The sequence below is a fragment of the Amyelois transitella genome, chromosome 12 (genome assembly GCF_032362555.1).
Source record: "Amyelois transitella isolate CPQ chromosome 12, ilAmyTran1.1, whole genome shotgun sequence".
Classification (NCBI taxonomy): domain Eukaryota; kingdom Metazoa; phylum Arthropoda; class Insecta; order Lepidoptera; family Pyralidae; genus Amyelois; species Amyelois transitella.
This window is the reverse complement of record NC_083515.1, coordinates 1,187,001-1,201,183: the sequence shown is the minus strand read 5'-3', so window position 1 is coordinate 1,201,183 and position 14,183 is coordinate 1,187,001. Positions and strand designations below refer to the sequence as shown.

At 37.5% G+C, this 14,183-nt stretch overlaps 1 protein-coding gene across 1 annotated transcript; it reads left to right on the top strand.

Annotated features, from left to right (window-relative positions):
* The first annotated feature begins 4,386 nt into the window (after positions 1-4,386).
* On the top strand, positions 4,387-13,166 carry LOC106142358 (probable cytochrome P450 9f2). The gene is made up of 10 exons (XM_060946817.1): positions 4,387-4,595; positions 5,118-5,278; positions 6,446-6,562; positions 7,564-7,769; positions 8,104-8,239; positions 8,977-9,066; positions 9,726-9,944; positions 11,180-11,277; positions 11,716-11,884; positions 12,559-13,166. Exons 1-10 carry the CDS (start codon positions 4,387-4,389, stop codon positions 12,723-12,725), a joined length of 1,572 nt encoding a protein of 523 aa, XP_060802800.1. The 3' UTR covers positions 12,726-13,166.
* Positions 13,167-14,183: the final 1,017 nt, after the last annotated feature.

The following is a 14,183-nucleotide window of genomic DNA, read 5'->3' as shown; positions in this document are numbered from 1 at the left end:
ACGAAGCGGAAAGGATGCGACGCGACGCAGCACGGCCCTTACACGGCGTATTGGTCTGGAATTTCCAGTACCAGCCGAGGCTGTCAAGGGGTCGGTCTAATTCTTTCTGCACGAATGGCTGAGTGCGTGAATGAGTATGAGTGTGTCAGCCCTCGTCTTCTATGGATTAGGCTGAAAGTTGGAATCACTCGGATCTTCGTTCTAGGTGTTTATGCACCTTGGGATGTGGGTTCGAGGGGTACAACATCAGCAAAAAGCGAAAACGAGGAGTTCTGGAATAGTGTAAGAGAAGTATTGAAAGTTACCAAGCCAAATGAGAAGATTATTATGTTAGGTGATTTTAATGGATGGGTGGGTGTAAAGCGTGATGGATATGAAAAGGTGCTTGGTGCGTTTGGTGACGAAAAGGTGAATGATAATGGAAGAAGTGTATTAGAAATTTGTCTAGAGTGGGATCTTTTTGTGTCGAACTCAATGTTTCAACATAAAGAGATCCACACCTACACAAGAGTGGAAGGTATTTTAAAAAGTATGATAGACTTTGTGATTGTAGATGAAAGATTGAAGAACAAAGTGCTGGATACCCGTGCATATCGCGGTGCTGGCATTGACTCGGACCATTTACTGGTGATATCCCGGATAAGGGGTATCTTCAATCGCTGGCGGCACAGGGTAAGGGAGCAAACCAGCGCTTTGGAAAGAGTAAAAGTAGAAAATTTGCAAGATATGGATGTAGGTAAGAAGTATATTAATAGACTGAAGGATGAATTTGAAGATTTAGAGGAAATGAGCGATATTGAAGATGGATGGAAGGAATTTAAAGAAAGAATTGTGAAAGTAGCTGTTGAAGTGTGTGGTGTAAGTAGAAGAAGGAAAGGAAAAAATCACAAAAATGCGTGGATGAGTAAAGATGTGCAAGAACTTGTGCGATTAAAGAAGAAAGCATGGCTGGATTTGTTAGCAGCAAAAGCTAACTTAAGAATGCAAGAGGTTATAGATGAAGATGTGAATGAAGCACGTAAGGAATATAAGAAAATGAAAGATTTGGTTAAGAAAGCTGTGATTAGAAAGAAAGAAGAGTATAAAGAGGATTTTGATAAAAGGCTATCAGAAGACTTTCAGTCAAATCTGAAAGTATTCTGGAAATCCGTAAGGTCAGCCCGAGGAAATACTATAACCAGAGAGCTGACTAGGATCAGATGCCAGGATGGTAGCGTTGTGAAAGGAGAAGAATGTGTACTAAAGATATGGAAGGACTATTTTGAAAGTTTATTTGAAAAAAAGGAAGGAAATAAGAAAGATTTCTGCTATAGCGAAGAAAAAGAGAATGAGATGGAAGGCGAAATTGAAATGTTCGAAATTGTGGAAGCACTTAAGAGTATGAAAGCGGGAAAGGCTGCTGGGTGTGATAGAGTGTCGGTCGAGATGCTTAAAGCAGGAAAAGGCGTAGTAGCTAGTCAGTTGTACTGCCTTTTCAATTTGTGTTGGAGAAGCGGCCGAGTACCAAAAGATTGGTGTAAGGCTGTTATCGTGCCACTTTACAAAGGAAAAGGGTCACAGCTGGACTGCAAAAATTATCGTGGTATAAGCCTGCTTAGCGTCGTCGGCAAATTGTATGCTAAGGTATTGATTGATAGAGTCAGGAATGAAACTGATGACAAAATATGGGATGCTCAAGCGGGATTTCGAAAGGGAATGGGATGTACTGATCAGGTCTTTTCCTTGCGGTGCATAGCCGAAAAGTTTTTGGCCAAGAGTCAAAAAGTCTATTGCACATTCGTAGATCTGGAAAAGGCCTATGACAGAGTTGAGAGGAATGAATTGTGGTCAGCACTTTCTATGCATGGGGTGAGCAGTCTCTTAATACGAGCACTGAAATCCTTATATGAGGATTCGAGTGCTTGTGTCAGGATAAACGGAGCGCACACTGAGTGGTTTAAGATTGAGAAAGGCGTTAGGCAAGGATGTGTTGCGTCACCGTGGCTGTTCAACCTATTTATGGATAGCTGTTTGACAGATTTGAAAGAGTCTAAAAGTGGATTAAGGATGAATGAGTTACTCGTCAAATGTCTGCTCTATGCCGACGATCAGGTTATACTGGCGTCATCAGCGGAGGAGTTACAGGAGATGGTAAACTGTATGCATGAAGCTTTAAAAGAGAAAGGAATGAAAGTGAACGTAAGTAAAACTAAAACACTGGTTTTTGAAATGGAGAAAGAAATGACAGCATGTAATATTTTGATTGGAGGAGAAAAAGTGGAGCAAGTGAAAGAGTTTGTATATCTAGGATCAAAGTTTACATCAGATGGCAAGTATGATAGTGATATTGAAAGGAGAGTGAACGCGGGGAACATGGTGAATGGAGCTTTGCATGCCTTTATGAGCAGTCAGAAACTATCCAAAAAGGCTCGACTGGCTGTGCACAGGGGCGTGTTGGTCCCGACATTAATGTATGGGAGTGAAAGTTGGGTATGGCAAAAGAAGCATGAAAGCAGAATAAATGCAGTGGAAATGAGAGCGTTAAGGAGTATGATGGGTGTGAAATTGAGTGACAGGATAAGGAACAGCGTGATAAGGGAATGTTGTGATGTGAAAGAAGATGTAGTTACAGGAATAGAAAAGGGTATGTTAAGATGGTTCGGTCATGTGGAGAGGATGAATGAAAGCAGGTTGACTAAGCAGATATACAAGGAGAGTGTGGAGGGAAAGGTCGGAGTGGGAAGACCTAGACGAACGTATCTTGATCAAATTAAGGACGTCCTGGTAAAGGGTCAGGTCAAAAGTACCCGAAACCGCCGAGCTTGTATGAAGAGAGTTATGAATGTGGACGAAGCGAAAGAAGTATGCAGAGATCGTGGCAAGTGGAAAGAGGTAGTCTCTGCCTACCCCTCCGGGAAAGAGGCGTGATTTTATGTATGTATGTATGTATTCTATCATTAAGCCAAATAGCTGAACGTGGCCATTCAGTCTTTGCAAGACTGTTGGCTCTGTCTACCCCGCAAGGGATATAGACATGACCATATGTATGTATGTATGTCATTTTAACAGCTTCAGCGGTGACTGTCATCAGGTCATCCCGGGTGATGGCGTTGGGACACAGAGGTCAGAACAACACGTGCTATTTATTTTGGGAGACGCGCCCCACACTCGCGTAAATTTTGTGAGTCAGATATAAACCCCCACCTAGTCAAGTAAGTAAGTAAATGCTTTATTGTTCACTAAAGGAGTACATCTATAATATAAAAATGAATCGCTAAATGTGTTGGTAAGCGCATAACTCAAGAACGCCTGGACCAATTTGGCCAATTCCTTTATTTTTAATATTCGTCGAAGCTCAAGGATGGTTTTTACGGTGAAAAAATACCAAATAATTGCCTGGAAAACCTTAAAAACAGTCCTTTTCTTTATCCCATACAAACGTTTTCTAACTAATACGTACAGTCAATTTGAGCTTTATTGCTAATGTATAAAGTTCACTGTTGTCTAAGCAATGTAGGTCTAATAGATAGGAAAAAAAAACTGTCATATTACAAATCTTTTTGACAGAACGAAGTCTGTCGGGTCCGCTAGTTACAAATAAAAACAGTACAGTACAAAGGTTCAAGTTAATATTCAAGTTGTCCCTACATCGACTCATTTGGGTGCGCAGTCTGTCGAGCGTCTTCCAAGTAGCCCAAGGCAGGTCATGACCAGGAGGCAACTCCTCTCGCGGGGTGATTAAAATTTTCTTTAGACTTTTCCACGTCTGTTCGTTACATTGATTTCGCTGTATTATTTCTGGAAGAGTACATTACATATGCACGTACATACATATAATCACGTCTATATCCCTTGCGAGGTAGACAGAGCCAACAGTCTTGTATGATAGGCCACGTTTAGCTAGTTGGCTTTACGATAGAATTGAGATTCAAATAGTGACAGGTTGCTAGCCCATCGCCTAAAAGAAGAATCCCAAGTTTATAAGCCTACCCCTTAGTCGCCTTTTACGACATCCATGGGAGGGAGATGGAGTGGCCGAGGGTCTGTTGGATCTTGTCTAAATAAAAACAGAATTTCGGCTGTTCAAGATGTCGTCTATTGGTCGTCTCGTCTTAGTGTCGATTGTCCTTTTTTTCATAAGTCTGTCAGTCGGTTTTAGTCATCTAAATTGTCAAGTCAAAGAGTCTCGTTTGTCCGTGGAGGCTGAACGGTCGCTACACCGGGAAACACATGGCACAGTACATTACATCTTAGTTACGAATCAGATCCTTCAACTACTCATCCACCGCCGCCTACAAATAATTTGAATAACACGCCATTAATCACGTCCAATTTGACCCACTAATTGACTGGTCACTCAATGTCATTTTTATAACAGTATGTTATTATTATTGAACAACACCAGTCATGTTTGTCGAAATATTAATTTTCATTTTAACATTTTTATTATCATACTACATATACGTTTGGCAGAAGATACATAAGTTTTTCGAGAGTAATTGCGTTAAATACGTGAAAGGCGTGCCTGTGTTTGGCAATGTCATGAAGAGTACGCTGATGAGGAGGCATTTGGCAGAAGATGCTGAGGAAGTCTACATGGCGTATCCTGACGAAAGGTGGGTTAACTATTTGTGTAAAGAGAATATTCCAGGATAAAATTAAATAACTTACATACATACATACATATGATCCCGTCTATATCCCTTGCGGGGTAGACAGAGCCAACAGTCTTGAAAAGACTGAATGGCCACGTTCAGCACTAAATAACTACTATTAACTACCTACTGTTAAATAACTTCGTGTTGGTAAATCAAAATAAAACTATAACATATGTTTTACATAAAAATAACGTGAGTTATTCTAATTAAATAACTATCATTGTTGTGAAAATTAACAAAAGAAGGTCACCATTTTTGTTCAATTAATTAATTACTTTTTTTGTTAGCAGCCAGTGCGTTAATATAATAATATATTTTTAAACAACTTGTACTCCTTTTTTCGAGGCATTGATAAATGAAACTGAAAAGAAAAATAGGAGCAGGTAATCAATTTTACTAAATGTTTTTTTTACGTTTGACGTCCAAATAATTATCTATGTTTAAACATAATAACAACATCATATAGTGTTTGTTCTACAGATATGTCGGTTTCATCGAATTCATGAGACCAACAATTATGGTCCGAGACCCTGAACTAATAAAGCAGATCACGGTCAAGGATTTTGACCATTTCGTGGACCATAAAGACTTCTTTTCTGATTTCGCGCCTTTGATGAAAGCAAGCATTCTTTCTATGACCGGTGAGTATTTAGTACATACATGTCACTTATTTATTCTTTACAAGGTAGACAGAGACAACAGTCATATAACAAGAGGATAAGATTATTAACCGTTCTTTGTCTTAGTCGCCTTTTACGACATCCATGGGATAGAAATGGAGTGGTCCTATTCAATTATTGTGCCGGTAACTACACGGGACATAATAACTATATCTAGGTAAAATTAATTGAAAAAAAAATCAATTTTTCAATTTTTTTCAATTAAAAAAAAATTAATATGTATACGACGTTATCTTTGTCCGACCTTGCCATATCAGTAATTATTTCGATTAACTTGTTGTTTTGTTGTTATTAAAAAACCAAACATACTGTAGGGTAGACAGAGACGATAGATTAAAGATAAGAATAGATTCGAAGGCCACCCAACTGATGTGATTCAGCTATGGTAACCATAGACAGTAGCTTGCCTCTCTAAAATAACCATCTAAATTCCCTGGACCGACTTTTACATTTCGGAGGGCAAAAAGCAGCAATCATGTATTCATATTATCACGTCTATATCCCAGCAGTCTTAAAAGACTGACAGGCCACATCCAGCTGTTAGGTTTAATGGTAGAATTGAGGTTCAAATAGTGACAGGTTGCTAGACCATCGCGAAAATACCGCGGACAAACATACATACATACATACATAAATCACGCCTCTTTCCCGGAGGGGTAGGCAGAGACCACATCTATCCACTTGCCACGATCCCTGCATACATTTTACCTGCTTCCACATTCATAACTCTCTTCATGCAAGCTCGGCGGTTTTAGGTACTCTTGACCTGAACTTTTAAAACGTCTCCGCTTTGATCTTGGTAAGTTTGTCTAAGCATTCCTACTCCAACAGTCCCATTCACACTTCCTTTGTATATTTGCTTAATCAACCTTCATGACATGACCAAACCATCTAAGCATTCCCTTTTCTATCACTGTCACTAAATCTTCTTTCACATCACAACATTCCCTTATCACGCTATTCCTTATCCTGTCACTCAATTTTACAGCTATTTTACCCCTCAGCGCTCTCATTTCCACCGCGTTTATTCTACTTTCGTGCTTCTTCTGCCACATCCAACTTTCATTCCCCTACATTAGTGTTGGCCACAAGCTAGTATTATTATAAAAAAAACACATTTATTTTCAGGCGACAAATGGCGTGACATGAGAATGACTTTAAGTCCAGCATTCACAGGGTCCAAAATGAGGCAAATGATGCCTTTCATGATGGAGACCAGCGATAATATTGTGGAATATTTGAAAGGTAAACATTCTTATGTTACAATATCAACCAAGAAAACTACTTATAAAAATAAAGAAAAAAGATGACTACAAACTAAAATTTAATTTATAAATTGTACAGTCCCTGCATAGCATCAACATGCGGGAGTGTGCCTAGAAGGCTGGCAGCATTGCCAATTTGAATGGCAATGCTGATTCTCTGAGCCAGATAATTTCCAGCCCTCCGGTCACGAGATACCTCAATCAGCTTTTTCGACAATTGTCGGAAAAGCTGATGGGCCCCACGGTCCCAGAGTTTCTACCCCAAAAGGTTCAAAAGTATAGGTATTACCGATACCTATATATTTGCGCCTTTTGACAAACAAGGAAAATAATTCCAAATTAGAGCGTCGAATCTGTTAGATGCCCGGTTAATGCATAGAAAGGCACAGGTTCGAATCCCACCTCGGCCATGTATCTATGACTATTTTCGAAGTTATGTAAGTGTGTTCGTTTGAATACAAACTGATGCTTTGCTGTGCAGAATTACGGTCACATGCGGATCCAGAGTTCCTTTCAGGAGAGACGGAGACGCAACTAGTTCTTTATAAAGACGATGACCGTAATATTAATATCTTATTAATATGTATCTTATGGTTTTAATTCTCGTGTCACTATGTTCGTTCCCGTACTCCTCCGGAACGGCTTGACCGATGAAATTTTGTGAGCATATGGGTAGGCCTGAGAATCGGCCAACATTATTATATTTTTCATACCCCTTAGTGATAAGGGTTGTCCCCACTATTATTCCGTTGCAATTTCACAACTAAACCATGGATCGATTTGTATGTAGTATATTTATAGTTCAAAACCCTCGTTCTAACATACCATAGTTTTTTAAAAACCAATCCGTAAAATAATAATTAAAGTGAAGGAAAAGTAAAATTGGATTGAAGGTTCGTATGAAATTCATCATTAACGCTACCCTACATAAGTAAGTATTAATAAATTGCAACGCGAAATTTTCAAATCAGTTATTTCCAGAACATGTCAATGAAGATATAAATGTCGGAGATCTCATCAGAAGGTACACAAATGACGTCATCGCATCAGCAGTTTTTGGTCTCAAAATTAATTCGTTGAAGGACAAAGACAATCGATTTTATACTACTGCACAACGACTATTCAATTTTACAGCAAAACAGAAAATGTCTATGGTGCTAGCAATCCTATTTCCAAGTCTATCCAAGGTAAAAATGTATTACATACTACAATAGCGTAGTTTACATACATATATATAAAAACATCTATACCCCTTGCGGGGTAGACAGAGCCAACAGTCTTGAAAAGACTGAGTAGCCACGTTCAGCTGTTTGGTTTAATAGTAGAATCAAAGAGAGTCAAAGAGTGACAGGTTGCTAGCCCATCGCCTATAAGAAGAACAAGTTTATAAGCCTATGCTTAATTGCCTTTTACGACATCCATGGAAAAGAGATGCAGTAGTCCTATTCTTTTTTTCTATTGGCGCCAAGAACCACACGGCACATATTAATTTTATTTCTTATTTAAATTATTGTTCAACAGAAATTTGGATTGCAAATATTCCCAGAGGATGTCGTGGACTTTTTCAGGACAATAGTTTCTGACACTATTTCGTACAGAGAAAGTAACAATGTTGATAGACCAGACATGATTCAGCTGTTGATGGAGGCGTCTAAAGGTACATACATACATATGGTCACGTCTATATCCCTTGCGGGGTAGACAGAGCCAACAGTCTTGAAAAGACTGAATGGCCACGTTCAGCTATTTGGCTTAATGATATAATTGAGATTCAAATAGTGACAGGTTGCTAGCCCATCGCCTAAAAAAGGAATCTCAAGTTTATAAGCCTATCCCTTAGTCGCCTTTTACGACATCCATGGGAAAGAGATGGAGTGGTCCTATTCTTTTTTCTATTGGTGCCGGGAACCACACAGCACTTTTGATTTAAATCAGGATTATTCTTCTAGTTAAAAATAGCAAGCTAACCAAAAATCAAATGAGAAAGTAAGATTCTTTCATATGTTCTTTCTTCCATTAAAATTTTTATACATATAATTCACGCGTGCGGTGAAGCGGGAAAAAGTTTCTATATCATAATTTGTAATGGTTTCGGGTACCTATCGGCTGTGATTTTTTTTTTGTCTGTCTGTCTGTATGTATGTATGAACACGCTTATTTCCGAAAGTACTGAACCGGTTTACTTAAAACTTTCACCAATTGTTTTGTTTTGTTATGGTCCTTTGAATGAACTCACGGCATGAGTTTGTCTGCAAATAAGTTTACGCGGAAAAATTCGAAATTTACGCGGACGAAGTCTCGAGCAACAGCTAGTACTCTATAAAATTGTTTAAACCGTATTATTCTAGTGAAGCAGTAATAAGCAAGTAGATTAATTTACGAATTATCTTTTAGGTAAACTAAAACAAGACAATAAACAAGAGTTTCAAGATGTCGGCTTCGCTACAGTTAATGAAGAACTTAAGTCTCAAGATGTTCTAAGAAGTAAGTGCTGTATTAGTTCTTAATAAGTTTGTAATTAAGTTCTATTTACCTGAATAAATTACAGTGAAAACTTTTAAACGAAAATGAATTGTAGTGAACCCTTTCAATGTATCGAAAGAATATTACATATCTGCTCTGCTTGAGCGTTGATGCTCGAATTTTTAAGATACCCGGTTGAAAAACGTAATGCGCATAAAAGGTACAAGGTACATACATACATATGATCACGTCTATATCCCTAGCGGGGTAGGCAGAGCCACCAGTCTTGAAAAGACTGATAGGCCACGCTCAGCTCTTTGGCTTAGTGAAAGAATTGGGATTCAAATAGTGACAGGTTGCTAGCCCATCGCCTAAAAGAGGAATTCCAAGTTTATAAGCCTATCCCTTAGGTACAAGGTACACGGTCAAATCCCACCTCGGCCATGTACCAATGATTATTTTCGAACTTATGTACATTAGTTTTAATACTAACCGATGCACCTGCACATTCAGGTATCTGGTTGTCTTACCATTATCGAACCCATACGGGTTAGGTTTACCTGGACAAATTGTGGAGATCAGATGGAAGTCACGTATTATAAAAACCTGACACACCCAATCCAGGATCCATTGTCAAAAGCATAATCAAGATCATTTCTCATTTCACTGGTTGTTTTCAGAATGGTCGTTAGACGAGTTAGCTGGTCAAGTCTTCATCTTCTTCATCGCTGGCTTCGAAACCTCTGCTGGTGCCTTGGTCATGTGCATCCACGAACTGGCCCTTAACCAAGGTGTACAGGAGAAACTTTTTAGAGAAGTGAGAGAATTTACAGATGGAAATCAAAAAGTTGATTACGAGAATATCGCCAATTTGAAATATTTGGACTGCGTGCTCAATGGTAATGTGCTAGAACAGTTTTATTACCTCCAACTCTTAGTCCACTTACGAGTTACGACTCTGGCGTCGTAAATTTTAATCCTACAGGAAATTTCGACTTTGCGACGTCATTTCCAATTAGTACTCGTATTGGATAAAATACAAATATACATATGTATATAATCACGCCTATATCCCTTGCGGCGTAGACAGAACTAACAGTCTCAAAAATACTGATAGAATTGAGATTCAAGTGACAGGTTGCTAGCCCATCGCTTTTTATCTTTTTTTGTGGATAAAATACCCCACTAGAAAGAGCTTGACTTTTGTTAATGATCACTTAGAACTATTTTCTTACAGAGAGTAGAAGTTTTTTGAAGCGCTTTAAAGATAATTATAATGTATCATATACGTAATTTATTCCGTCACTTCTTCTACTCTTCTCGTGTAGATCGTAAAAGTCAATCAAAGGAAAGGCTTATGAACATGGCTACCATTAAGCCATACATATTAACGAGTAGGTACCATATATCTAAAGACGTTCAGTCTTTTTGACTCCGTATACGCCGTAAGGGATAAATAATTAAATGTATTTATGTATGCTTTTTCTAAACTTGCGTTTCGAAAACGTCATTAACTTTAATTAGGTAAACGTCATGTCATACTAACTAACATACCATCCTATATTGATAAAAAAAGGCACCAGTAGGCCTATCACGGCGCGCGCGAAATAAAAGGAAAAAAAATAAAAAAAAACTATCGCTGTCCCGTTTCACGTCATAATAAAAAGCGAAACAGCGATAATTAATTAATCGTACAGTAAAAACGGCGTCGCCCATGCCATGCCACGGTGTCATAGCATCGGAACGGCACTAATGATAGATAGATAGATAATTCATTAATTTGATTTGCTACAATTTCATATGAAATACAAACTAATTAGGGTGTGAGTTGCAGCAATACAAAAAGGTCACAACTCAACGAATTTATTGCTATAGAGCAATACGCTAATTTTCAGTTATGACCTAGGTGCTAGTGCAGGTCAATCTGCGTACGTAATAAAAAAATAAACATAAACAAACAAAGACTCGTGTCGCGACTTAAAAGTTTCATTTGTATAAGTGTGACAAATGTAGCGGCTTAATAACCAAAAGAGTATCCCAAAATATTTGAAAATTCGATATACGCCCCGGCGTCGGCACCGGTTCCGGCATGATAGTAATAACCAAGTTATTTCTTAAAATACGATTGTTCCAGAAACATTGAGAAAATGGTCTCCTGCTAGTATAATGGACAGGATTTGTACAAAACCCTACCAATTTCCTCCACCATCTCCTAATGGTAAACCATATCAGGTAATAATTTTATTATTAAACTCCTCATAAAATCTTACACTTCTGTTTGTTTGTCTGTTAAAAATCCCTAAATGAAATTTCGCATAGATATAGTTAATATATAAATAATATATATACCCGAGTGCAAAAAAAGATTATTTGTTTTAATGGAAATTTTCACGAGAGAGAACCTCCGGGCGACAGCTAAGTTATAATAAATTCTAAAAGAAAATATTTCATGTTAACACAAAAAATATAAACAAAGTACATATATTATATAGGCGATGGGCTAGCAACCTGTCTCACTATTTGAATCTCAATTACTTATATCATTAAGCCAAACAGCTTTACTTAGCCTTTCAGTTTTTCAAGACTGTTGGCCCCGTCTACCCCGCAAGAGATATAGACTAAACATATATATGTAAACACAAAAAGCTATGTAAAAATATATTATCACAGGTAAATCCAGGTGACTTGGTTTACTACTCTGTGAGCCCTGTGCATTTGGACCCCAAGTATTGGCCAGAGCCCAGGGTCTTCAGACCTGAAAGATTTTCCGATGAAAATAAACACAACATTCGGCCATTCACGTTTATGCCTTTTGGCGTCGGACCAAGGAATTGTATTGGTAAGTTTCCTTTTTAACCTTCGACAACAAAAAGGGTGTTATGAGTTTAACGGATCGAGTTAAAAATGATTGACATGTTATCTATGATATTTAAAAAAAAATCTTGTCTTTATTGTTACTGTCATAGTTGTTTTTGATGTCGTGTGGTTCCCGGCACCAATACAAAAAGAATATGACCACTCTTTCCCATGGATGTCGTAAAAGGCGACTTAGGGGTATGCTTACAAACTTGGGATTCTTTTGTTTGTATATAAATAATATAATAAATTATCACCCACGTGGGAATTCGGGACGGGAAGTCTTAACTTAGTGCATTTGTAGGGTAAGCATGCATAAAAAGAAGTGTTTCTGAATCTGCCAAATTTAAAATCTATACATACATACATACACGTCTATATCCCTTGCCGGGTAGACAGAGCCAATAGTCTTGAAAAGACTGAATGGCCGGGTCCAGCTGTTCGGCTTAATGATAGAATTGATTCAAATAGTTACAGGTTGCTAGCCGATCGCCCAAATAAGAATGACAAGTTTATAAGCTTATCCCTTAGTCGCCTTTTACGACATCCATTTATTTAACGCGAAAAGAGTCGCGGGCGCATTTTTGGTGCATAACCGTTTATGGATATATTTTTTTAACCAGTGCATGTATTTCTATGTAACTTCTTAATCTGCAGGTTCAAGATTTGCACTCATGGAGCTGAAGATCCTTCTCTTCAAACTGATCCTCAACTTTAAAATCCTCAAGTGTGAGAAGACTAGTGACCCATTAGAATTAAAACCTGAATTGTTCAACATCGTAGCAGCCGGAGGTACCTGGATCAGGATGTGTCCTAGGACATAGGCTTTGCATACATTCATATAATCACGTCTTTTTCTCTTACGGGGTAGACACAGCCAACAGTCTTGAAAAACCTGTAAGGCCACTTTAAGTATATGTATGTGTGGCATTTGTGTTAATTATCCTTTCCTACTAATATTATAAATGCGAAAGTTTGTGAGTATGTCAGGATGTCAGTATGGATGTTTGTTACTCTTTCACGCAAAAACTACTGATTTTTAATTTTCTTTCTAAATCTTTCTTTTTTTCAAAAATTCACAAAAAAGTAGACTGTACTGTATGTATATGTACTATATACATTTCATTAACATAACATTAAGCCAAACAGCTGAACGTGGCCTATCAGTCTTTTCAAGACTGTTGGCTCTGTCTACCCCGTAAGGGATAAAGACGTGATCATATGTATGTATGTATGTATTAACATAACTGTGTTTTATGATAAACGGAAAGATCAATTTTTTTCTGCAAATGTACTTAGTTAATACCATTCTAAACTTTGTTTTAGTAACATTTATTAAATAATTCACACTACAAATCTGTTTTTATTGAATCTGGCATTATTAACTATATTTGTGATACAAAGAAAACAAATCATTAAGTACTGAGCAATGAACTCTGATAAAGAGATAATATTAACTGTAAATAGGCATAATGTGTTAAGATTATTTCTTTGTTTGTTATAACTTTACTGCAGAGAATTTTACAGTTACAAGAAATAATAATAATACATAGTTAAAAAAAAACCGTGTGGTTCCCGGCACCAATGAAAAAAAGAATACTTCTCTATCTCATTCCCATGGATGTCGTAAAAGGCGACAAAGTAATAGGCTTATAATCTTGGGATTATTATTTTAGACGATGAGCTAGCAATCTGACACTATTTGAATCTCAACTCTATCATTACGCCAAACAGCTGAACGTGGCCTGTTAGCCTTTCAAGTTTGCTAGTTCTGCCTACCCCGCAAGGGATATAGACGTAATATAATTGCAAGTATAATGTATACAATTACGCTTGCAATTAGATGCAATTAAATGGCTTTATCTCAGCGGATATCGATAAAAACAAAACAATTCATACCTCATTCTAAAGTTGCATTTCGAAGTAAACAGTCAAGTAGGAATTACTTGTTAAAAATCTTCATTATAAACTCATAATGATTAATTGTAATAAAATTAAAAAATGACATTTGTAGTCGCTTATTATTTGTATGTGTATAAGAAAAATCACTGGTTCTTCGAGAATAGAGGTATTAAATATGTACCCGGGTTGCCATGTTTTGGCAATATATACGACATACTACTCTGTCAAGAAAGTAGCAGGAAAAGATCAATAATACACAAACTGTTTGTTATTCATCCAAATTTATTTTATCACCTTCAAAATATGCTCCTTTAGAAACGATACACTTACGCCAACGAATAATCCAATCATCAAAACATTTTTTAAACGCTGTTTCCGGA